This window comes from Sodiomyces alkalinus (assembly GCF_003711515.1).
Source record: "Sodiomyces alkalinus F11 unplaced genomic scaffold SODALscaffold_7, whole genome shotgun sequence".
Classification (NCBI taxonomy): Eukaryota; Fungi; Ascomycota; class Sordariomycetes; order Glomerellales; family Plectosphaerellaceae; genus Sodiomyces; species Sodiomyces alkalinus.
In genome coordinates, this window is record NW_021167085.1 from 1,612,427 (window position 1) to 1,636,762 (window position 24,336).

At 51.3% G+C, this 24,336-nt stretch overlaps 9 protein-coding genes across 9 annotated transcripts; 5 read left to right on the forward strand and 4 right to left on the reverse strand.

Moving 5' to 3' along the window:
• Positions 1-639: 639 nt before the first annotated feature.
• SODALDRAFT_340774 (hypothetical protein) lies at positions 640-1,216 on the forward strand (the record flags this gene model as incomplete). Its single annotated transcript, XM_028612984.1, has 2 exons — positions 640-960; positions 1,082-1,216. The coding sequence occupies 2 exons, from the start codon at positions 640-642 to the stop codon at positions 1,214-1,216; spliced, it is 456 nt and encodes a 151-aa protein (XP_028465347.1).
• A 4-nt stretch (positions 1,217-1,220) lies between these two features.
• SODALDRAFT_199491 (hypothetical protein) lies at positions 1,221-2,018 on the forward strand. Its single transcript, XM_028607193.1, has one exon. The coding sequence runs from the start codon at positions 1,304-1,306 to the stop codon at positions 1,901-1,903; it is 600 nt and encodes a 199-aa protein (XP_028465348.1). The 5' UTR covers positions 1,221-1,303; the 3' UTR covers positions 1,904-2,018.
• A 4,000-nt stretch (positions 2,019-6,018) lies between these two features.
• SODALDRAFT_361256 (hypothetical protein) lies at positions 6,019-6,718 on the forward strand (the record flags this gene model as incomplete). Its single annotated transcript, XM_028614350.1, has 2 exons — positions 6,019-6,470; positions 6,610-6,718. The coding sequence occupies 2 exons, from the start codon at positions 6,019-6,021 to the stop codon at positions 6,716-6,718; spliced, it is 561 nt and encodes a 186-aa protein (XP_028465349.1).
• Positions 6,719-6,791: 73 nt separating this feature from the next.
• Positions 6,792-8,641, reverse strand: SODALDRAFT_361257 (hypothetical protein; the record flags this gene model as incomplete). The annotated part of the gene is made up of 5 exons (XM_028614351.1): positions 6,792-6,807; positions 6,882-7,112; positions 8,021-8,103; positions 8,290-8,528; positions 8,617-8,641. 5 exons carry the CDS (start codon positions 8,639-8,641, stop codon positions 6,792-6,794), a joined length of 594 nt encoding a protein of 197 aa, XP_028465350.1.
• Positions 8,642-9,265: 624 nt separating this feature from the next.
• SODALDRAFT_199554 (SRF-TF-domain-containing protein) lies at positions 9,266-10,615 on the reverse strand. Its single transcript, XM_028607194.1, has 3 exons — positions 10,149-10,615; positions 9,876-10,010; positions 9,266-9,793 (listed from the first exon to the last, which is right to left on the reverse strand). The coding sequence occupies exons 1-3, from the start codon at positions 10,398-10,400 to the stop codon at positions 9,512-9,514; spliced, it is 669 nt and encodes a 222-aa protein (XP_028465351.1). The 5' UTR covers positions 10,401-10,615; the 3' UTR covers positions 9,266-9,511.
• A 3,648-nt stretch (positions 10,616-14,263) lies between these two features.
• Positions 14,264-15,444, forward strand: SODALDRAFT_199613 (tetraspanin). Its single transcript, XM_028607195.1, has 3 exons — positions 14,264-14,603; positions 14,738-14,970; positions 15,056-15,444. The coding sequence occupies exons 1-3, from the start codon at positions 14,435-14,437 to the stop codon at positions 15,326-15,328; spliced, it is 675 nt and encodes a 224-aa protein (XP_028465352.1). The 5' UTR covers positions 14,264-14,434; the 3' UTR covers positions 15,329-15,444.
• Positions 15,445-15,925: 481 nt separating this feature from the next.
• On the reverse strand, positions 15,926-17,995 carry SODALDRAFT_199628 (DUF803 domain protein). Its single transcript, XM_028607196.1, has 3 exons — positions 17,841-17,995; positions 16,261-17,767; positions 15,926-16,170 (listed from the first exon to the last, which is right to left on the reverse strand). The coding sequence occupies exons 1-3, from the start codon at positions 17,880-17,882 to the stop codon at positions 16,079-16,081; spliced, it is 1,641 nt and encodes a 546-aa protein (XP_028465353.1). The 5' UTR covers positions 17,883-17,995; the 3' UTR covers positions 15,926-16,078.
• A 1,118-nt stretch (positions 17,996-19,113) lies between these two features.
• SODALDRAFT_334656 (vacuolar ATP synthase subunit E) lies at positions 19,114-20,365 on the forward strand. The gene is made up of 3 exons (XM_028612267.1): positions 19,114-19,220; positions 19,335-19,843; positions 19,906-20,365. The coding sequence occupies exons 1-3, from the start codon at positions 19,191-19,193 to the stop codon at positions 20,054-20,056; spliced, it is 690 nt and encodes a 229-aa protein (XP_028465354.1). The 5' UTR covers positions 19,114-19,190; the 3' UTR covers positions 20,057-20,365.
• Positions 20,172-22,992, reverse strand: SODALDRAFT_199644 (hypothetical protein). Its single transcript, XM_028607197.1, has 2 exons — positions 21,146-22,992; positions 20,172-21,068 (listed from the first exon to the last, which is right to left on the reverse strand). Exons 1-2 carry the CDS (start codon positions 22,823-22,825, stop codon positions 20,367-20,369), a joined length of 2,382 nt encoding a protein of 793 aa, XP_028465355.1. The 5' UTR covers positions 22,826-22,992; the 3' UTR covers positions 20,172-20,366.
• Positions 22,993-24,336: the final 1,344 nt, after the last annotated feature.

Here is a 24,336-nt window from a genome sequence, read left to right on the forward strand (position 1 = left end):
CACCCCCCATATGAGACACGTACCAATCAAACAAGTTCGTACGATCCAACGTCCTCCATGTTTTCTCCGGTTAGGCCACTTCAGCATTCACCAACCGGCGCCACCTCAGGCGCGAATGGTAGCGGCAGTGTGAACGGCCATGCTGGAGGGACTGGGGGAGCTGGCAATGGTGGCGGCAGTGGTGGCGATGGAGGAGGAGGAGGAGCGGCAGCAGCAACAGCAAGAACGACAGCAACACCAGGAGGTGGTGGCGGCGCCATTGCTTCCCCTTCATACGGCCTTAACCCTCACCCGTTTTCCGGGTTCTTTTCTCATGGAGCTGGTTCCGCGAATATCTCTCCGCAGAACCAGGGCCCTTCCGAACCCAGAGGCAGCCTTATTCCAACACAACCTACCACGTCGGGTCAGGGTCATGCAACTATTCCGACGACGTCGACCGCGGTAGGCACATATAGCAGACCGCAGTCGACACCGAGTTACTTCCCTCCTGCTTCCGCATCGCAGACGGCGTCTTACCACGCGTCAACGAGCCCTCAGATACACTATTCTACCTACACCCAGCCACCCCCATCCATCCCTGCTGCGGCGACTTCGGGCTCGCCCAGGGTCCCTCATCCGCTCCCGGGAATACCACAACATATGGCGGCAATTCGACAATACCAGACATATTCAATGCAGATGCCCGTTCCGGTCGTGACGAACATCGGTGGTCCAGGCGGCCCTCTGGCGATGATGCAGGGGGTGCATTTTGCGGGCTTTGGCCACCATCCGGCTGCCCACCATTTTTACGGACACGGCCGTGCGCCCATTCAACCCGATCGGCCTTTCAAATGCGACCAATGCCCGACAGCTTTCAATAGGAACCACGACTTGAAGCGTCACAAGAGAATCCACCTGGCCGTAAAACCTTTCCCTTGCGATTATTGCGATAAAAGCTTCTCGCGGAAGGATGCTCTGAAGGTGCGTGATTCAAAAGTCCTCTGTCCATGGGCCCCAGTCTCTGATTTTGTCCTGATATCGCGTTCATCCTCCACTCTGCGGTGCCGTTTTGACAGTTCGGGGGCTAACCTTGTCACTACAGCGACACGTGCTTGTGAAGGGCTGCGGCCAAAAAAAGACTCCAGCAGACGGCGATGACCACGGTCGTTCGCCCAGGAGACCATCATCTGACCACAGTGCTCCAGGAAGCCCAAGTCGACACAGGCGAGAGTCGTGAGTTTCGACCTGACGTACTGCCTGAGGAGGGGGAAATAGGGGGAAAAAATACCAAACAACAGACTTATACACTGGTAATCATGCCGGAATGGAATCACAGCGACGGCGTATGGGTGGGCTGAAATTCAGACGTCACACCAAAGGACGAACTGGAACAGGGCATTCATTGGCTTGGGCAGGACAGTGCGGACGAGTTTTGGCGCTGTTATTCACCAACTGCTTCTGGGTACCGGAGAGCTCTCCTGAGCGTATTTTCATACAGCGGGATCACGGTGGGATTTGGAAACTGGAGTTTCCATTATTATCATTATTCTTTTCTTGTTTCTGCTTCTACTTCTGCAAGGCGAAAGGACACGAAATAATTGGGGGGAGCTGGGCTTTTGGGTTGTCTTGTTTTGTCAGTCAGCGGGGATTGGAAACGGCAGGGTTCCTTTTGGTATGGAGTCCTGGAGTCCGTCCTGTGGCATACAGGCATCGGTTGTATATACCTATTCACGGGAGCATCATAACTTGTGGACTTTCCAGAACACAGCCAAGTCATATTATCAGTCTCCACATCGTTCATGCTTCATACGAGATATGTATCTGGGCCCAGTATATTCCTCCCTCCCTCCCCCGAGGGCTTTCTTTCTTCTTTCTGCCTTCTTTCTTTCTTGGTCGCACAAATGCTCCTACGAGCAGCGAATAGCCTTGGTTCGTTCACGTCGTGTTGGTCTTCTAACTAACTACCTACCTTACGTTCAAGTTGTCGACAATTCGACGACTCCTCGGACAAATCCAGGGGTAAACTAGAGACCCTTAGGAAGGACGTCGCGATCCACCCCTATTCCGCCCCAGACGGTCATCTCGTACTAACTATTTCTCGTAATCATTTGCACTATATATTTGTTTCCTTTCTTTAGGGGTGGCGAAGACAGATGGAGCTGGGCACTATAAGGACAGTTGCCCCAATGGAACAAGTCAAGGCGGCGGGCTGGACATCAACTCACGTCTCTCGTGTCCCCCACCCCCTCCCCCCTTTTCTTTCATTTTATTTTCTTTTATTTCATTTTATATAATATATATATATTATTATTAGGCTTGGTGTAACTAAGGGCCCGACTGCGACGACTGTCATGTTTACAGTGGTAGAAATCAGGGCTCGAATTACGTAGGGGGCTTGATCAAGACGTGTTCGTATAAGAGTAACCTACTCTGTACAGAGTTACGGTACTGAGGTCGCCCGGGATATATGCCATAGTTCAACCTTTCCAGTTCTGGTATCCAAACGGGATGGACCGAACCCAAAAATAGAAGGTTAACCTTTCCAGCGACGGAGTTAAGTCACCCCACGTATTGGCGATCTATCCTGGGAATCATCCCATCTCGCCGAGTCATTCCAAAGTAGGAAAAAGGGGGGGAACCCTCCTTCGTCTTGTAATTCAACTATCTTGAGACCATATACCTAGCTAGTATTTCACTTCGTATTCAGGGCGACATTGAACAAAGCGCGGTGTCCGGATCCCTGATGGGCGTGAAGGTGGTAGGCAAGTAGGTAGGTGTAGTATTAATGGCGGGGCTCCAACGTCCTGCGTCCCATCAAACTGTACTAAAATGTTACGCGCCGGCGGGGTACAGAGCCGAGGGAATAGATACGGGGTACCGCTACCCATTAAGCTCCCATTACACATGTAACGTAACGCGATGGAAGGTATGTGCAAATCTTCCTTTAGCTCGTAAGACCAGCGGAAGTCGTGAGAGCCAACTGGCACACGATGCACCCGATATGCTTTGCGCTAGGCTAGGTACCTAACCCGATGATAGTATGCGCACCTACATCATTGATATTGGGCGGCTAGATGAATTCCGCCAATTCCTCTCGCGTCTATCGGCCGCTTTCTCGGCGTCTCTGTCAGGGAAGCCCACAACGAACAACCGAAAACGAGAACCAACGTTGACATGGCGCAAACAGAATGCACACGAAGAAAATGAATTAAACAAGCAACGAAACACCGTATTACTACTGATCTATACCTGGCAGAGGCGAGTTTTCGTTTGGCCGAGTGACTTCCGACCGCCCTGAGTCCCACTTTTCCCTCGCCCAATAATTAATTATGACTCTAAATTATTCATAGGAAGTAATCAATCCCAAGGGAAAGTGCGTGGGTCGGGGCCAAGTTTCCAAAGTAGACTTGAGAATATGTCTCGGGAGGCGACAGAACAATAGATGCATGCGACGCCATATCGCTGTAATCGGAATCCCCTCCCTTGGGCGTAGGCTCGTTAGCCACTGCGCGTCGTTGATAGCGTCTAACTATCCACACCACCATTTCGGGAAAGGGCCGCAAACAAACACGTGCTTCAAGGAGAGGAAGAGCTGACGTCGCCTGTATCAGGTGAGACCGCGCCAGTGTCGATGGAGAAAGAGAGAGAGAGGAAGAGACGCTCAAACGCAGACCATGACGTATCTATACGAAGTAAGCCCAAATGACCAGCATCTGCCCAGTCTCGTTGTGCACGCAGTTTTCCTGACGATACCTACGGAGTAGAACAACCATAAGCTTATGGGACCATTTTCTGTTTATATATTGCCGGGTTGAGCCGGCGGCAAGGGTATCAGTAGGAAGATGCTGGTCACTTGGCTGGGCCTGGAACTACAGGAACTCGAATCGAGCCCTCCTTTCGCCTATAGTTTCAGCAAGTCACCCGTAGGCGGGCGCGCTTCGGACAATGGCTCGAAATTAAGCTCTTGAGACTCGGCCGCATCAGGACCAGACGCTCCAGCCTCCAATCGCTATGCTTCTTCAATTATCGAAGAGGAATAACTGTCAGGGCTCTTTGATCATATTCGGAACCTGTTCCTCGTGTCTCGAACCTCTGGTGAAGCAGTCGTACTGGCGCAAGTAGAGTGTGTGGGTATCTGTAGTCGAAATAGACTCAGAACACTTTCCCGGCGTGTCTTCTCTGATCCCGTCTCCTTGGTCCGCGGGTTTGTTTACCTATGAGTACAGACGGGGAAATGGGCGGATGAAATGGCATACAACGTAACTACAGGGTAGTCTGCTTGGTGAATATACGAAGTAGGAAGTCGTCCCGTCCAGTTTTTTCCCCGGCTTGGTGCATACGCTCTCTCTCCCGGGTGTGGCACCGGTTAGGATTGGTCGCTCCCGTCTCATCCTCCCGCATGCATACCTTACACAGATCGGACGGAATTCAACCTCGTTTGATGGGTCGGGATACGCGCCCCCACCATCCACGTATGCAAGTCAGTAAAGGGCAAGGCGAACTTGGGTGCTATTTCGCGGGCCGTTGCAGATGTCCTACGCATCCTCACCCATTACCATTTACGGCAGGTGCTTGTCAAAGGGAGAGGGGACTTTCGACGGCGCGAGAGACCCCGGAGTATTTCGTTACTCATGAGAGGACCCCATACCATAGCTGAAGCATTCTGGTTTCGTGTGAATAGCATGTTGGTGGACCATCGTACGGATAGGTCCTTTTTTTCGAGGCTATTCCTAATATAATCCCATATACACCGAGGATTTGGGGTTCTAAAGATTCGGGAAAGTCGAATACGAATACTTCGGAGAAATCGGTATAGATCGAAAGGGATGCGTTCGCCGTAGAATCGTCAGGCATTTCCAAAGCAAGTTGGCACACTTTCGGACTGCACCGCAACCGCAACACGTAACGCCCTTCGTTGAATTTTCTCCACAGAGGACAGGATTGTCTTGTTCTCTGAACTGTGATGTCGCCAGCCGTCAATGGTGGTCGATCAAAATGAATAGGGTTATACTCCCTACTCCCTCCGTAGATAGTAGATACAGAGCAAATAAGGCAGGTACCTACGGTCATCAAGACAAACATACTACGTACGTTATCTCGTGCGTTATCTTGCCATGTTATCCCGAAATGCCGAGAGCGAAGGGATGGGCCGAAGTTGGGGGTCAGTAAGGTATTTTGAAAGATGCGAGGCCGGAGCAGCAGCAAGTCGATGACAAGTACCAGTACGTACTCGTGTATTCGACGGAGTGTCCCAGTACCTTAGCGTCAGTTAGAAGCCGTTCCTGTGCCAATGAAAGTCTCTACATCAGAAGCGGGTCGCCCCGGTCTTGGTGCCCCGCTGCCCCTAATGCCGAATGGGGTTCAGCCTCAACCCGTCACCAACGCCAATTGAGCAGGTTTGCGAAGATTGAACTATTTGGGGCTACGTATGTGCACGGACAAATACATCCGCCTTAACGCATTCCTACCAACACAATAAGAGGCTTTGCTAAAGACTTGCGTAAGACTCCGTACCCCTCTTGTTCCTTGGAAAAGGAAGCATTCCATCAAGGTTGGTCGTCTCGAGATTCAGAATGGCCTTATGATCTCCCTTTATTCAAAACTCTTCCCCGGCCCAGGCGCGTTCCAAGTGTGTCCTGCTGCCTCTCCCTCTCTCCCTCCTTTTCATTCCCTTCCCTCACGTACGCACGAACACACAGACTCGCACACGAGACAAACAAACAAACAGGCCGGAACTCGCATAGAACGGTCCTTTTCAAGACCGAGTTTCACCAACGAACATCACACTCTTCGGGTCTGACGAACTCTCGCAAACCCCCTCATTATCCGGAGTATAATATTACCGGCCTCCTCGGGGCCCTTATAAGGACGACAACTCGTTCTTACCATCAATCGAGCACACAGAACCGAAAGAGAGCGGCGAAACCCCCAACAAAGGACTATTAGATTTTTGCCTGTTCTTGCAATATACATAATTTCCCCGACACGTTTCTCGACTACAAGCTTCCACACCGTCCCTCCATCCCATAACTTCCCTCAATGGCGCCTCACGGCGAACACAGTAGCGGCACCGGCAGCCCCGGCGGTCACGACATGGGCATGATGGTCATTTTCCAGAACCTAATGCAGACGTCGCTCTTCTCAGAAACCTGGACCCCGACCAGCACAGGCACCTACGCGGCGACTTGCATCTTCCTCATCTGTCTCGCCGCATTCCTCCGCTTCCTGCTCGCCGGCAAGGCCATACTCGAGCAACGCTGGCTCGACCGCGAGTGGCGCCGCCGCTACGTGGTCGTCGCCGACAAGTCCACCCTCGCCGAAAAGCTCTCCTCCGACAGCCTCGCGAAGCCCATGGTCCTCTCCGAGAACGGTCGCGAGGAGAATGTCACCGTCGTGGAGAGGAGGACAGGCGTTGTCCGTCCCTGGCGGCTTTCCGTCGATCCTGTCCGCGCCCTCCTTGACACGGTTATTGCCGGCGTTGGCTATCTTCTGTAAGCCCTTCCTGGTCCCGTAGCCAACCTGCTCCCCCCCGGGAGGCGCCGGCGTCTTATTGTTCCCCTTACTCCTTCCTCGACGCTCTTCCATTCTCTCAATGGTGACGGCACGCTAACATCCTTTTTTCCCCCCCAGAATGTTGGCCGTCATGAGCATGAATGTGGGCTATTTCCTTTCGGTTCTGGGCGGAGTATTCCTCGGCAGCCTTGCCGTTGGGCGATTCATACAATCCGGCGCGCACTAGATTCGATATTCGATTATCTTTTACACCCTTGCCGTCCATGTTTCACATGTCTTTACGAATCCGGCACTTTCCGTCATATCGGCGTTTCTCTGGTGGCATGCATCTTGGATTTGACTTGAGCGATTTAGATACAGTGGTTTGGATTAGAAGGGAACAAGGAAACATCAGGTCTCCAATGGCGTTGCTACAGCTGAGTATGGGAAGTTGTTTGCTAGTGCTGGCCACGGCATTCAGTATCTTGCCACACATTTTGTATGTCAAAACGCTGTCGGGCTGCATCCAACCCTCTGGCCGTTCTTTCATGTGAACTGCCAAAATACGGAGTAGACGACGTTGATGCTCCCCGCTTGTCTCGACTGTGTACCAGTACATGTGGAGAACACTTAGACCCTTGCTGATGCAGAAACCTTCTCAAAACTGCGCACGCTAGGCCCTATCGAAATGGGTGGTACAGAGGTACGAAGACAGCATTGGCTCGTAGCATTCATTCTCTATGCCCCTTTTTTCAATTTTTTTTAGGAATGACTATTCGTTATGTAAGTTCTGATATCTACTATGTAAAACCCACTTTTTAGTGGGGCCATGAAGCGAGGCTCAAGTATACAAAGTATCGTACCCAATTTATATATAGAGATTAGTCCACTTTATATAAGTGTTATCTAGCTCCCTTGAGTTAAAAGCCTGCTACGGTAGGCCGGAGTCGTAAAGTCGATCTTTAGTTATATCGTCGGTTATTATAAGGTTAGGTCGTGATATCTAGAGTAGCTTCGTTTTTACCTATAGCTTATTAAGTATATAGACTAATAAGATAGATAACACTTATATAAAGTGGACTAATCTCTATATATAAATTAGGTACGATACTTTATACGCTTAAGCCTAACTTTATGGTCCCACTAAAAAGTGGGTTTTACATGGCAGATATCAGAACTTATATAACGGATAGTCATTCCCTTTTTTTTTCACTTAGTCTTTTCATCGGCTTATATAATACTACCTTGCAATATATTGTGAGAGCTGTACGGATATCATGGATTTATTTGAGGAGTTTCAGAACATAGCTTTCACTGCTTGTGATATATCGGTTAATGGTCCCGGTCCTTGTTCTGTGTTCGAATTGAAAGGGGGCCATCAAGAATCTACGGCATAGTATAACAGTAACACGGTTGTCTTTTGACCTTGGAGGAAGGAGAAAAAAGAAAAGAAAAGAAAGGAAAATACAGAGGGTCTATCAGACTAAGGCCGCCTCTGTTCATACAAGTCGATGGATTCGTTGCCCCGTCTTTTATGTTTCATAGTCACAGGCCGAAGATGTAAAAGCCCATCACCGTTGCTTTCACCCTTTGGGGTTCCCCTGCTCTGGGTTTCTGTAGCTGGTGCTTCTTCTCAAGCATAAGAAAAAGAGACGATGTAAAAAGTTTTTTTTTTTATATATAAAAAAAAAAAAAGACATAAGCTTTCCGACATCAAATCCGATGGACACCGTAGAAAGAAATATAACTAACTGCCTGCCCCCCAGTTTAGATTACCGCGGGCGCCGAGTCCATATCCTACGGGAAACACCCCAGCACACTATCCCATCCCAGGCCATAGTCCCATCCCATCCTCAACGTGGCTCCGGGGATGCTAAGGCCGGAGACTTTCCCTCGTTGAGCACCACCGGTGAAAAAACATGGCGAATCAGAAAGTCCAACCCATCCCAAACCGTTGGTCTCCGTCGATCCGCAACCAAACGAACGGGATTTTACACATGTGTGCCCAGTGTTCTGGTAGACCTGGAAGTGCCCAGATGTTGCTGATGCGCTGATGCCTCAATGGATGTGATGGATCCAACCCGACCACGGCCACCCACTCGAAAGCTACCAGCGTGATCGATAATACTACTACTCTGTACTGACGTAGCGTGGCCTTGTTTCGATCCATACAATGATGATTTGGCAAGGTGCAAATGCAAGATGGCTTGTTTGACGGGAGAAGTGCCCTTCTGGGCCAGGATTGCCCATTCTATACACCGGCTATTGCCCTATTCCTATGTGCTGCGGAGGAAGGGAAATGACATATGCGAGGGGAGTTATAAATCGCTATGCATACGCCCTCCGACAGTGCTGCGGGCTGCGGCGGCCGATTTCTCTCTCCCTTTCATCCACCGAAGACATCCTCGTTGTAAGCAGTAGAAACGCGACTAAATCACCAAGGCCTCGCAACCCAATCCGCATCTCTCGAAACCCTCAAGCTGCACCTTGCGTAAACACACGAGACGGCCTCTCCAATACTGGTCCACTGTCCATTCCTCCTAGATAGATCCGTCCTCGCATTCTGCGTTGCTGGCGAATCCTCCAGTTTGGTCCATTTTAGAGGCCGAGTCGAAATGGGTCTCTTCACCGTCCACCACCCACACCCCGGTTTTTGTAGTCGCCGATCACGGTACCCTCCCCATGGAGCAAGGCAGCCCAAAGCTAGGCGTAGAGATGTCCGTATGCGTCATAGATAACGCCCCGAAATTATCTGTGGCCTGAGGTAAGACAAGCCGACGAAGGGATAGTAGCAGATAAGAGGGAAAACATTGAAAGGCGATGAATCAACGAAATAAAGAGACAAGAGAGCGGGAAAATGAATGGCGGCCGTAGCCGCTAAATCAAGTATAATGCAAGCAACACCAAGCAGAACGCCAGACCGCCGAACCTCGCGTATTAGTTTGGATAGTCAGGGAATGTCCAGACCAAGCTCGAGATCTCCGTAATGCAGTATGCCGGGGTATCAGCTAGTAACATTTTGAGGCATCGAGGCACACCATCATGACTGGTGAGACGTATGCTGCGGCATGCCAGGTTGAGGCATTGGATAACCACCTCCTCGCTGCTGATTTACATAGCCGCCATAGGCAAGATTCGATGGATCCATGCCCATGTTCGGCATATAATTAGGCGGCATATGTGGGTTCTGGGGCATGCCCGGCTGGCGGGTGGCTTGAGGAGGGAGATGTTGCTGGGGCGGCTCCTCCGGCGATTCGACTTGATTTCCGTCGTCCACGCCGTTTTCGTTGCCCTGGCCGGGCTCGGGAGCATTCAGGCACGCCTAGCCGATTGACCCGGGTTAGCTGAGCTGCTCCTTGGAACAGGAAGTGAAACAACAGAGCACCTGCGGGGTGGCGACATACCTGGATCAAGTTCTTGCCCTCGGCTTTAGTGACCAGCGGTTGCAGCTTCGGCGTTGTGAAGGTGTAGACCAAGCCGGTTTCTGACACGACAAGAAGGAGCACCTGGGTGCCCGTCAAGACCGAAAGCTCGTAGGCCTGTTACCGTCGTCGCGTTAGCTTTGATTTGAATTACTAAAATGAAGCCGAGCGGAGAAAAAGGGCGAAAGCAAAAGCGCGTCGCGTGTCCGATGGCGCGCCACCAGGGGAAGGGAATCATGGTAGGCCGCAGCTTACTTTTTTCATTATGCCAGCCTTTCGCTTGGAGAAAGTGATGTGGCGTCGCGACTTATCGTTGATGAACTTAATCTCTATCTTGCGACGTTCGCGGCCGCCCTTCTCTTCGTCGTCGTCGTCGTCATCAGGACCGCTGGGGCGTTGACGTTTGATGCCGCGATTCTCGGTCGCGCTACCGTTGCCGACCGATTGCGCCTCTTCGATTTCGCCCTGCGGCGAGGCCTGCTCGTGATGTTCGGTGATGTCGGCCATTTCTGATAGCTTGAATCACGAGGTAAAGAGACCAAATTTGGTGGAGATGGGATGCTGTTTTGGGTGTGGTACCGATGGATCTATACTTGATCTGGCGACGGTTGGGGATGGGGGGCGCGCTGGTGTGATAGGTATGTAGCAGGTCTCTTTTGTCGAAACCTGGTTGTGGTGACAGCCGTATCAGAGCTGGGGGTCTGTGGAAGTCAAGCCAGGAATGTTGGTTTAATTTTAATTTGAATTGTCCAACACTGTACTGTGTCTTCTGTCTCTGGTATGTTGATGATGTTGTTTGGGGACAACAGTGTTGATTTGTTGGCGGGGCCGGGTGTTGGTTACGCGTGAGTGAGAAGAGAGGCAAATTCGGCAGGTAGCCTGGCCTTCCTCTTGTTGTTCACGGCACACGAAACAAAAGGAAAACGCGACTCGAAAAATGGTTGATTGGGACAACCGAATCGATAAAATAAATGCGGGAAATGGGGTGTTCGATGACGAACACGAAGTTCCAGAAAAGAAAAAAAAAGAAAAAAAAAAAACGGATTTCCCAATGTCGAGCGATTTCCCTGTAGAGACAACAAGCAACGCAGGTGTCAGCTAGAACTCCTCGATTGAGGTTAAGGCAGGAGAAAGCTGCGGAGTTGAATGAAAAGAGGATAGTGAGGTGGTAGCACGGGCATGGCCATGACCAGACAGTTTAAGAAAGGACAAAGGCGGGGAAAGAGGGTGAGGAAGTTCGGCTCTCCAACTGGGGAATAACGCGACGCCCTGGTTGGCGGGCTCAGGAGATTGGTGGTGTCGAAGGAGCGAAGCAAGTGGGACTCTAGTCCGCTTTCCTGCGTTGCTATAGGGTAGGAGCAAAGGCACCCAGGGTCAGCAGTAGCGACGGCGTCCACTTAGGCCCTCTAACAGTACTACTGTGACCCCCGTTCCTCCCTTCTTTCCTTTACCCTCGAACACCACTGTGTGAATCGACTGCGAATACGTACTGTGCAGAGGCTACACGTCAAGATGTGTACAATATACCTCAAAGGTCTTTAAATTCGTAGTAGTAGTATAGATACCCAGACCATGATTGGGTAGAGACGTTTGCAGCTGACAGGGCAAGAGGACCGCTGTCTAATACCTAAATTCAAGATCCGAAAAAGAAAAAGAAAATCAATAGGTACAGAACCTAGAGCGTAGACGCTTAGTACTACGGTATGCAAATATATACCTTAAATCGTGATAACAAGGTGCTGATGTTATGTACACTGTACCTAAGTATACTCGGAGTATGTTATACTAGAAGTTACAACGTATTGATTTAAACCGGCCGATCTCTACCTACGCAGGAGTCTACCCGCATAATTAATTCGGTATAGAGTACTCCCTAAGTATACAAACAAGTGGTTATAAATAAGTGTCTATTACTTTTGTGTAGAGTACTTAATACTTACTTACGGTATCGCTAAGTCCCTGAGACCTGATTCGTATAGACTTGGTTACTAAGGCAATTTAGCAGGGGTTTAGGGGTTGGGCATGTTTGTTGTCTGTGCTCACACTGTCAGTCTTTCTACCTGGTAGATTAAGATGCCCCAGTGCGAGAAGTCATTGCCCAGAATGCAGGGAAACATTGGTACGTACACACCCTATATTCTCTCGAGGGCCCGTTTGCCGCCATAAATCAAAATAAAGTTAAGAAGCTGATGTATCGGTCTGTGCTGTCCATCTCTGCTTCAGTGTTATAGCCTCCTGTTCTTAAGGGCAACCCCGTGAAATGAAGAGCGTTCATTAGTAAACAGATAATAATAAATATACCTCAGCAGCTATTACTTCGTAGTCAGGTTTAATAGTATAGGTATTGCCTGTTCTATGGTATACGAGTACAGTACGTTGTACGGAGCGAAATTGACCCATACTTAGGTACCTTAGGTATTACCTTACCTTAGTTTGTGACGATAGATGCTGGAGTATATACACCACCGTGTTTGGGCTATCACGTTTGCACTAAGTAGCCTCTACCGTATCTTAGTAATAAAGCAAGAAGAGGGACTCGGATATTTATCTACAGAGTACGGAGAACAGGTAAGGAATTCCCTAACCCATATGTTACTCCGTCCCTCCATTCTCCAGCGGGAGTTATGAGTGAAGGTATCTTTACGAAGTAGGTGCTTATCTAGCAGAAACTATCAAATTATTTTAGTAAAAGGATAGCCCGTTAGGGGTTGGGGTGCATTTTTGCTGATCTCTGATCTCTGATCTCGTTAATCTCGTCACAAATCGAGTCGAGATCCGTCTTTCCTTAATCTGGCGCTGAGAAGATCTCGGGTCAACCCACCCAGATCAGATAGAATCGAAACAGATCTGGAAAGCTGTTATCAGTTTCCGATAGCTTGGCCTCAGAATGCCCCACGGCATTCCCTATTTCGTATTACGTATCTCCCACCTACCTACCTTACGCAGCACGGAGCAGATGCCACGGCCCGGTACATGGCTTCATGCTTATTAACACTGCAGGGAAGGTCAAGCGCCGCCCGCAGCACGTTGGTTGGCTCATGCCTCACCTGACTGCTTCCTTCGTCCAGTGACATGCTGCTCAGAGTCTTGCGGTGATACCAAGTCGATAGATAAGGTTGGCCGCATACCGTAGACTGCTGATGCTGACGAGGTATTTACTAGCAATTAATAACCAGCAGCTACTGGACTAAACAGTTAGACTAGTATAGCAATTTGGGTTGGATTGATTCAAGGCCATTCCTGTCAAAGGATGAGATACACGGAGGTATTCGTGCTCATCACAAACGTGCAGTCCCCGTGAGTGCTCGTCCAAGTGGATTCCGATCAACTGCTTCTGTTCACGATACACGAATAGCCGCTCTACGAAGTACCATTTTGCATTCATAAAGGTACCAAAGCGATTGACCCGAAGCTCACGACGGCAGAGGACAGGAGGCAGGATTAGCAAGGTTAGTTCGTCGTGGCCGACAAGAATCTCAACAGGCGGCTGCATTTTATAACTCATGATACGGTGTTTCATAATAGAGGAAGCTCTTCGAACATCATACGAATAATTGCGATCAGTTTCGTTGGAAACAAGAAGGAGTTGGCCTAGATCAATCGACAACATATCTGTGCATCCATCTTCGTACGGATAGAAAACAGAACGGCCTTTTCTGTAGCATCTGGCATTCCATCCACATGCGTGGCAGACTTCGCTCGCAAATGGGCCAAGCGCCCGGGCGGCTAGCCCTCCCAAATCAGGCGAGTCTTCGACCTTTGACACCCTCTGATTGGTCTTTGTCTTCACACCGTTTTCGTACGGCGCCATTGAGTGGCACCATGCCTGGCGGGTTCCCTGGAAGATCCACAGTATCTAGGTACAGTAACGTAGAGAGGAGGGGGGCGCTTTGGCCTGATTCGATGATTTGAAACGGCTCCTGTCGGGGATCCGCATCATCACGACAATTCTGCGACTCGACCACCGAGGCAGGACTTCTGTTCCTTTCGAGTCCTCTTCACGTTTCTCTTCTTTTTTTCGTTTACCATTTTTTCTCCCTTCTTTTTTTCTCTTCTTTTTCTTCTTCTGTTGGACTCGGCGGATTAGGACCTTTTCTGACCAGCTCCGCGTGAGCCAACACGTTTTTCGCTTCTTCTAATCCACGTTTCAGTTCTTTGTCCCCCCCCTGGAAAGGGACAGAACAAACCCGGCCATTCATTTAATTCTTCGATTCTTTTTCGCCTTTTCGCCTTTTCACTGAGACGACATCTTCCTTGCTGGACGAGGGGGGTTTTTTTTTTGCCAGCGTGCTGGTCCCATTCCTTTATCACGGGGTGTACATACTCATCCCCCTCCCCAACGAGACGACGTATTTTCCGCCGAAGACGCTGGTCGTCGAACCGTCCACCAATCTCTACCATTTTACCCCTCAAAACCTCGAGATATACGAGTCCAAAAAGAAAAGCGAGCCCCGGGATCGGGAAGGGCTGGTGAAGTCCGTCACGACAACCGCCGACAAGACCTTCCACCAGTCACAACTTAAAGCGACACCGCCGGCGACATGGTGAACAAGATTCTGCTGACTTTCGTGGCCGCCGATGTCCTGTTCCTTGCCACGGGAGCTGTCACCTTGGGGTTTTCGTTGATTGCCCGGCAAGATATGACCGAGGATGCCACCAACGGGAGAGAGGCTGTCAGGCAACTAATTTATCAGAACTTCCCATTTGAAGGTGGGTTTCCATTTCGATCCGGGAAGAAAGGCCGTACTGAAGGGAGCATGCGATGCGAAAAGGGGCTTCCGGAGCAAGTGAAGGGATGTGACGACGTTGAGAAGTGATGGCTAACATAGATTTGGTCGATACAGCGGGCGTCGTTAACGCCGTCTTCATCTTCGTCGCTTTTGTCTTGACCCTTCCGGGCATAATCACACCGACCCGAGGATGGCTCAAACTTTCCGGTTTCCTCGTCGTTTTCTGCGCCCTCTTCACCCTCTGCATTGGCGTCTTCCTCTGGATTCTCACCCTCCGTATGCAAGATCGCTTCCTCGGTATCTGGACGGACCAGAATGACACTGTTCGAAGCCTAATGCAAACCTCCGTAAGTCTTTCTTCTTATACCGCCTGCTCGACTGGCAACCATCTCTTGCGTCGAGCGTCTGACTTATCTCTTTTCATTCTCTTAGTTCGAATGCTGTGGTTACTTTAACAGCACTACTCCTGCTTTCATCACCGACGACATCTGTCCCTCTCCAGCCGCAGCGGCTCTTATGCGAGGCTGCGTCGGCCCAGTGACCTCCTTTGCCAATATCTTCCTCGACGACATCTTCACTGCCGTATTCGGAATGGTCGGCGTTGATGCTCTGCTCATCGTTTGCACCACTATTCTCCTCAAAGACCGTAGAGAACGCGAGCGGTTCCGACATATAGACGAGAAGAGCGGGTACCTCAGAATATAGATTCACTTCAGGAGTTTTGCCAAGCTATTGCATGCGCATGCGCATGTCAGGACGATGCTTCTCATGCGTCACGCCACGTTGGGGATTTTGACGCGTGCCGACGCCAGGGTGTTCTCAATATTGAGCTGTGCTATTTTTCTCTGGCCCCTTCTTAAATATTACGCCGAGCCGTTGCTTGTTCAATGGCGGAGCATAGTAATGCCCTGCACGCTGTTTGTCATAACACTCTCTTATGAGCGAGCAGCCACCTATTCATCATAAGTTCTCGACAGGGGCAGTTTCCCTAACTACCATGTCCTTTGGCGGGGGTCGGCTTCTGTACCCCTATTCATGCTATTTTTATTCCCAATGTGATATTTTGTTCACCCTGAATGGGTCCCTCGTGTTGAGGACGTACTTCGTATATACGGATAGATGGAATCGACGTTCAGCCTCCAGTCACTAGCCCTTTACTCAAATAGAAATTTTAAGTCAGTGATCGGTCTCTTAAGTTGAAGATAACGCATCGAGTATACAGTCTGAGGCTGTTACGAGATGCCCAATGGTTTGGTTTGTTATACTGGTATGGACCTAGGCTATCCTATCCTCGCCTTTTCGATGTCAGTGGTATATCTAGACGCGCCTTGAAAAACAACACCGGCATTAACAGACCCATTCGTGATCCCAGCCAACACCTACACTCCATTGTATAAAACCCCGAAATCAAATCAAGAAGGGAGTTGAGAAGTAAAGCAAGACTAATGCCCTGCATTACTTAGCTAAGGGTTGATCGCCCTGATGATCCCCGTCTCCTCTCCTTACTTCGTCCTCGCCGGGAATGGGCCGGTGAGCAGGACCTGGCGGTTCCGGCTCATCTAGGTAAGGTGGCCACGAAATAATAGTGCCTGTGCTGTCCCGGTTGCTCACGCCCCGCGTCGCGGACCTTGCAAGACCAGGCGACATCCCCGCCTCGCTCTCTACATCTCCACTGGACGGTCGCTCTCTACCGTGCCGTGACCGCCACCAGTTCATCTTCCAGATGCCGCCCAGAGCGTCCTGCAATGAGGCCTGGCTTCTCCGCCGGTTGCGTCGTGCGGTGAAACCTGGAAATCCGGTGGACTTGCGCCTCCGACGACCAGGCCGAAGAAGTGAGTTTTCGGTCGTGGCAGCGGAGGCCGGCCCCGCGGTCTCGGTCGCATGGGGAATTGCACCACTGCTCACGTGTCGTGTTGGGAGCAGTGTCGTGATTTCACTAGCCGGCAAGGTGCTGGAGCGATGCCGGGCGAAAGGGGAACTTGGAGCGTCCTGATCTTGGAGTTCGTCCCAGATCTGGGCACGCTCCTGCCAGCGGAAAATGCCATTAGGTTTCATTGTCGGCGTCAATGGCGTGCCCTCGCCATTTTCTGCTGGCTTGAAAGTAGAGTAGCTCCCGACCAGGGCGTTGCCCTCCTCGAGGGAGTCTGACTCGAGTAGGGATTCTTCCTCTCCCTCGGTGTCCTCGACCAGACCCAGACCTGGCGCCAGGGATGATTGTCCTACACCGGGAGTGTGCTGCTCGTCACTGAGACGCCAGGATAGAGCCAAAACTCCGGAGAGCAGTATCACAGTGCCCAAAGCTATCAGACCGCCCCTCAGTGCGCCTAGGAGGCTGGTCTGGTTGAAGTAAATCAAACCGTCTAGAATGGCAATGATGTTGTATACGCAGAAGACTAAGGGGTATAGAACGGAAGTCGAGACGAGCTTCAATCCACGATGAAGGTAGTAGAGTTGTGTTAGAGCGAGCGTAATCAACGTCAGTACTAGGACCCAGGCTTGCCAGTGCACAAACTGGTTCGTCGAGCCAGAGAAGGTCTTGATGATGAGCTCGACCGCCGACTTGGCAACTAACAATGTGTGCGCCGACAGAGTGCCACTGATGCAACCGTACGCGAGGCCTCGGGCGAATCGGAACGTGGGATTTTGCTTTAACTTCGGCAAGACTTTGAGGCTGTCCGTGACGACGGCTACGGCGACAACGAAAAGGCCTTGGAGGATCATCCAGACCACGAATGGTCGCCGACTGAGGAGTTCGAGGAGTTCCCTTAGATCATGCGCAGGTGTCGGGATAGCACCGAAGACGGCAATGAGCACTGCGCCGGTGCAGACGAGACCAGTTCCGCAAAGGGACCATCTTGTAAACGGCTCGGCTAGGACGAGGGTCGCGCAAATGGAGTTGAAGACCAAGCCCGAAGCTTGCAACGTTGAAAGAACTGGTAGTGGCAGAGTCGAAATCTGGACTGTGCTCCCAAGGATGTTTGCAGCAATGAACATGCCCATTCCTAGTTGCCATCTCGCCCTCCGATAAGGCGGTCGGTGTACTTCATGGGGTGCTTTCTCATCTTCGAGTATGTGCGACTTGCGCTGGAGGGTGAGACCTAGGCTCTGGACGCCGGTAGATAGAAGGCCAACGAAAATGCCAATCTGACAGACACATGAGCTGTTAGGACCCAGTCTGTTGCAACGTGTTCATGGATGCAACTCGAACTTAACGTACGGTGATTGTCCCCCCTGGGGAGAGGCCGCCTAAAAGCCCCATGCTCGCGCGTTGCCTAGATATCGGTCATCTGGCGGCCGAGGAAGAAGGATGCGACAAGTAGTCCCATATATGTATCTCGAAATAGGGGTGTAGGTTCGTCGGTTCTCACCGCCTTGGATGGCGGATAGACTCGCGTGTGGTTCGTATGTGCTATTGTGTAGGCATGTATTGGGATGCCCACTAGGTGGGTAAATAGACAAGTCGGTCGGTAGGTTAATAGAGATCCAATGATAAAGGCCCTCGAGGTTCCGCAGGTAATCGGCCGCTGGAATGCAAAGGTCGCAGTGTTTTGTTGTTGGTGTCGTTGCCCTGAGTCGTCCAGAGGAGAGGCAGAAGCCTTGGAGAGAAGTAGGGAGTGGTTAGGCAGCGAGGCGGCGCCAATGGCGAAATGGCAGGGTTTAGGAAAAGAAACCACTTGACCGTGAAGGTTTACAATAGTCGAAAGCCCAAACAAAACCAAAGGTAGGACATGGAGACTCGGGAAAGGGGACGAGAGACGTCTGGCATCATCCCACGGCCAAATGCATAGCAGTAAATGGGTCACGGGGATGGACTGCGCGTCCGTACTTCGTACTACGTATGTAAGTAACTTCTTGACCGCTGCCCGTCAAGGTGACAGTGGCCGGGCTTTGCAGAGTAATTACCTTAGTGGGTACCTTCAGCTAAGTAGGTACTCCGGAGTACCACGATGATTTTCCGTGTGGAGTATGGAAGTACCTTGCAAAGCAAGTATCAAAAGCCGTGGCGGTGCATTACTCGAGGAGACGAAACTTTCGTCGAAAGGAATGATGTCAGGGGACAAGCCCAGTGGGCAGATACAAGCCTGATTGCGAAGTACCATCCTGTTATACTCCGTGCTGCGAACAGCATCAGATTACCTGATTACCTAGGTACGTAAGTGTACGAAGGGACAGTCTGTGAGTACTTCGTAGAATTCGTACCTGAGGTACCTTAGGTAAGGTAGACGCACTTCGAGGAGAAATCCACTGAACCAACCAGCAGTTAGCCCCTGCTGGAAGCTAAGGTGACCTGGGGTACCTACCTTACTGTACGTACATTCTGTTGTGGCTGCACGAGGCTGTGACCAAGAAACCGACGACTCCACATGCCGCTGGGCCTTGATACGGTACGTTCGACGACGCCTCAGTCCAGTCTCGTAGGTCTTTCACTTCAAACCGACATCCCGACATACCGACTACGTGACCTTCAGAGTGTCGAATTCGTCCGCCCATCACCTCCTTCATTCGAATTGCCCGCCGAATCACACCCTACCACAGTCTCTCGGTGTTAACGAAAACGCCATTCAACATGTCACAACAACCGTTGACCGACGACCAAGTGAGCTCGCTCGCCCACCCCGGGGCGCTCCTTTCACATGGGAAGGAGGCCCCTCTGCTTTTAACATCCCCGCAGCAGCGAGATAGAGGCTAATATTCCTCGCCCCGTATCCAGGTTGGTCAGGAGCTCCGCAAGATGACGGCGTTCATCAAGCAGGAAGCCATGGAGAAAGCCCGCGAGATCGAGATCAAGGCCAATGAGGAGTTTGCTATCGAGAAGTCCAGGCTCGTCCGCCAGGAGACAGACGCAATCGACGCGTCCTACGAGAAGAAGTTCAAACAGGCCACCATGTCCCAACAAATCACCCGCTCCACCGTTGCCAACAAGACCCGACTGAGGATCCTCGCGGCTCGACAGGAGATGCTGGACTCTATCTTCGAAACCGCAACCGACAAGCTTGGCGAAGGGCCAAAGGACAAGTCCAAATACCAGGGCATCTTGAAGAACCTAATCCTTGAGGGACTCTACGCCCTGAATGAAGCCGAGGTCCAGGTCCGCGTCCGGAAAGCCGACGAGGACATCACGAAGAAGGCCATTGAGGATGCCGTAAAGGAATACAAGAAAGAGGTTGGCAAGGACACTGCCGCTGTCGTGGACACGGAGGAATATCTCCCCGAGGGAAGGTACGCAGTTGTTCCTTGTTTGTTATACCAGTGTAGCCATGCTGACGAGTGGGATTTTACAGCAGCGGTGGTGCCTTCATCGTTGGCGGAAATGGCAAGATCGAGATTAACAACACTTTCGAAGAGCGACTAAAACTCCTGCAGGACTCTGCGTTGCCGGCCGTGCGGGAGACTCTTTTCGGACAGAACCCCAACCGCAAGTTCTTCGATTAAGCGCGTTTAGGCTGGAGCAGCATCATGCCACGCCCCACACCCCAGCCGCGCCGCCAGATCTTCCCCTACACTCCTCCTTTTCCCGCCCACCCCGGAATAGGCTGGTTGTTCTAGTCTGCCATTTTTTTTTTGAAGATCTTTTGAAGATCCGGAGCTACATGGGTAGAAAGGCCTGCTTCTGTACCTTAAGATGTTGTATGATCATCACAGACCATGTTCGTAGCCAGGCTAAACCAAGTCATTATCATTACCATTTACCCATATATACCATATAATGTCTTCCCTTTGAAACAAGGCCTAGGGGTCCAACTCAGACGTCTAGGGCAGTCATGAAAGTTTCGTCTTTGCCCGCCGCTTCGTCATCACTAGTTGCGATGCCATCTTGACGTGATCGAGCCTCTATTCTGCCCGCTTTGGGTTTCTTGAGGTTTCCGATGAATTTATCCATGAAGTCCTTTTGCCTTTGCGTCACCACCTCCTGTTCCCTATGCCCGGGCAAGTCGAAGATGCTCTCTTTGGGCGGGGGTTGGGTTCGGATCTGGTACGTGAGTCGTTTCTGAGCACTGTCGATAGCACTTTTAGCTTCGGTCCGGGAGAGGTAAACGGCGCCCGAGTCTTTGATGCTGACCCAGAGACTCTTCAGTTGCTGGGCAAGATTGTCCACGTCGGCGTTGAACTTGATCTCGTGATCGGCATCGCTTTCATGCGGCGTGAATGCGCCGTCCCCGAGGGCAATGTCGAGCAGCTGGACTCGCGCCTTGAGCTCTCCGTAGTCCGTCTTGCGGTTGATCTGATAGTCGCCCTTCTTAAGACGCTCGGCAGCCTCCCGAATGATGATATCGGAATCGGGGTGTTCTCCGGCAAGCGACGCGTTGTCGAAGAAAAATACAGCCGCCAGCCTTTGTCGCAGCTGACGGAGCCTCGCGTCAGCCCCGCTCATGGATAGAAGAGGCAACAAACGGAAAACGCTTTGTTCAAAAGCGGAAAACAAGGAATTGGAGACATCTTCGCACTGAAAATTGGTCAGTTTTCCCCACAGTTTCATGGAAGAAGTAAAAGTAATGAATAAAAAGAAAGGATAATGCTTACAAACTTGTTCCAAGACGCAGCGTCGACAGCTTTGACAAGGCCAAGAAGCGCATATTGGTGGTCGACTCGGACATCGGGATTGGCGAGAAGTGTCTCGTCAACGGCCATGCGAAGAAGAGTTATAGCGGCGTAGGTAAGAGACTCTGGCTCAAGATAGGGCGATATATTGTAGATCCAATCAAGATACAGGCGCAATGCTGCCCAGTCTCTGTCTTCGTAGGGTCTCTCGACTTGCCTCACCGGCTGAAGCTTTCGATCGTCAATGCGAGGATTCGCCCCTATACGTTGGAACAGCTGCTGCAATAATTCCGGGGTGGCCAGTCGCCTGATCTGACCTTCGGAAACGTTGCTGACCAGATTGCAGTACTCCTGTCGAAGCTGTAGAGACTTTTCAGAATGTATGGAATGCAAAGCCCAGAGAAGGATCTCGTCGGGGAGTTCAACCCTGCGGGCAATGTCTTTGAACAAAGACGACCGAAGGTGCAGGGCTCGCGTTCCGTCCACGGCCAGGACGCCCCAGAGGCCCTTCGCGGCCTTGCGAGGGAAAGGCTCGGATGTGTCTGCCGGCGCACAATGAGGATTAAAGAAGTACCAACGGTTCTTCACCGCGCTTGCGGCTTCGGTACGTTCCATGGCCCGCAACGCCTTCCCCGCCACCTCGTCATCTTTGAGACCGGCGACGCTGATGAATCTTCGTCGAGCTGTGTTAGGACTGGGTTTAAAGTCGGCGTGGTCCGTTTCCGTCTCAGCCGCTTCTTCCCTAGCCTTGGCTTCGGCCTCCTCGAGCCTTTCGAAGCTGGCTAGGATCGCATCCTCTTTGCGTTGATGCTCAAGTAACGTCTTCATATTAAACATGGGCTTGGGATGAATTGTTAGTGGTGATTGGTGGACTCTTCCCGTCTTCCTTCGCGATTTTGGGGTAGCGAACGGAGCCCAGGGCTCAGACGACGGCTTGGGTAGGGGGTTCGGTTTCGAAAGCAGCTCAAGTTCAGGGAAGGAAGAGTCGGAGGCGGCATCGTCATCTTCATCGTCTGAACCCTTGATTTCCATGTCACGAGTAAAAGACGGCCTCGCATTCTCTGAAACTGATGGAGAGGATGGTGGGAGAGAGGAGGAGGGAAGCTTGGAAAGAGGAGGCGGCGGCGTTGGCGACCCGAACAGGGCACATGACGTTGCGTCTAGCCTGGCAGACTTGGTCCTGTCTTTCTTGGGTGAAAGAAAAGCGACGTCTGCATTACGTTTGCCGGTGCTTATCTCATGTTTGGCTACACCGAACAAAGCTCGTGTGGGAGTCGATATGCCAGCAAGATCAGAGACCTTGGTCACCGGCGTTGTAGGACGCTTCGGCGTGGACTGGCCACGACCACAGACCTCTTCATGCCAGAGGTCTATCGGGACGGAGTTGAGAGCAGTGCTCTTCTGCCCTAAGCCATCAGATTCCTGATCTGACCGGTGGAAAGACGACTGGCTTAGTTCGCTGGCTGGTGGAACATCACCATCTGGAGATGGCCGGTTTGCACCAACCAGCTCGGGAGCGCTGTCCCGACCGCTGCCGGTTGCGCTGACGCCTCTGTTATCGATCGGCTCCTGAGGTGAAGCCGAGTTCCCCGTAGGCGTCTGGGATGACTTGGTTTGGCGGGAAAGGAAGTAATTTCGTATACTTCTTTGGTCGTAGGGCATGGCGCTCTCATGAGCCAGGAGGCTATGTGTGGAAAGAGCCTGTGGTTAAATGAATGCGTCGACTTGAACACAAGTCATGACAGTGATCCTTAAATACACATCCTGACCGTCAACTAGATGATAATCGAATGACGGGAATACACGGACTTCGGTCACATCTAACAAAGCAGTCCTCTTTGATCGGATCCTCTTTGATGGGAACGCGTCCCAAAGAGAAAGTGGCGCGTAGCGACCCCACCTAGGCTACAGCTCATTGGTCGACTTCGTCACGTTCTGCGCTATCACGTGACTTGTAACTTCTCCTCATTCGGTACGGATACGGACACTTGGCAATAATGCTTCGTTCGACGGTTCTTCCCTCCCCCGAAACCGACATTGATGAAAGCCGTATCCGAGTATCCTCTGGGGGTCCCATGGTCATAAGTACCTTACCTACCTTAGGTACCTTAACTAAGGTAGATGTCGGACAACGGTTTGGGGTACACGACGGTTCCTCCTGGCAAAAAGCCAGCTCGGAGGATGCGTACGTCCGCAATTGGTTAATACTACACCTAGATGGATTGGTCGATCCCTAGGAATCGTGCTCCTGGTTGGCTTACCGTCTGTCAGCGGCGCAGAAGTGCATATGAACATGACGAGGATCTGTCCAAAACTCACTACCCTTGGAGCCCCCCTCCCCCGGCCTTCCCCATCCTTCAGGGCGCCCGTAACCACCTCGTCAGCTGAAAAGTGCCGAACTTGCAGAAGAGATGGATAAGGTAAGGTAGTGACGGACAAGATTCATGATGTACGCTATACGGGTATGAGGTAGAAAAGCAGCGTTGGAGACTAATTTACCTGGTAGGTAGGTATCTCGTCCTTGTAAGCCCCGTCACCCCTGTCGCTCCTAGCCTCTTTAAGAGGTGCGAATATTCGGAGGTCAGCCTGGAATCCGGGAAACTCGGGATCCGCAGGTTGGATTGCTATTTTGTGACAAGGCAAGAATGCGGATCGTCCCACACTTCTCCTCTCCCCCTTTTCCTTTCTTCTTGGTGAGTTTTATTGGTTTGTTTCCATACTTGCTCCGTACGAAACGCATGCGCCCCTATCGTATCGGTACTGAGTAAAAGGTAGCCCTCCCTCAAACTCATTGCGATCTGGTACAAGCACGAAACCTGCAGCCCCCCTTCTTTTTGGATGTCCCATTTGGTATGAGTGCGGATTGACTAAGGCACCTAAGGTAAGGTAAGGTAGGGTAGATAGTAACGACTCGCCAGTTCAAAACCGATGCAACTAAGGTACCTGAGGTAGCTGCCATCGGTGGTGTTGCTGACATTAGGTACGTATGGCAAGGTACGTTGTATGAGGCACGTAAACTCCGCTTCTTACTCCGTCGGGTTCCGTTCGGGAGGACGGAGTTAACTCCAGTCGCTAAGGTATGCTAAACCCGTCTGGCCTCGCGGAGATCAAATATTTGTAAGCAAGACTTCTTCATACAGCCCACGGTGAGTGAATTGCATTTCTGATCATGG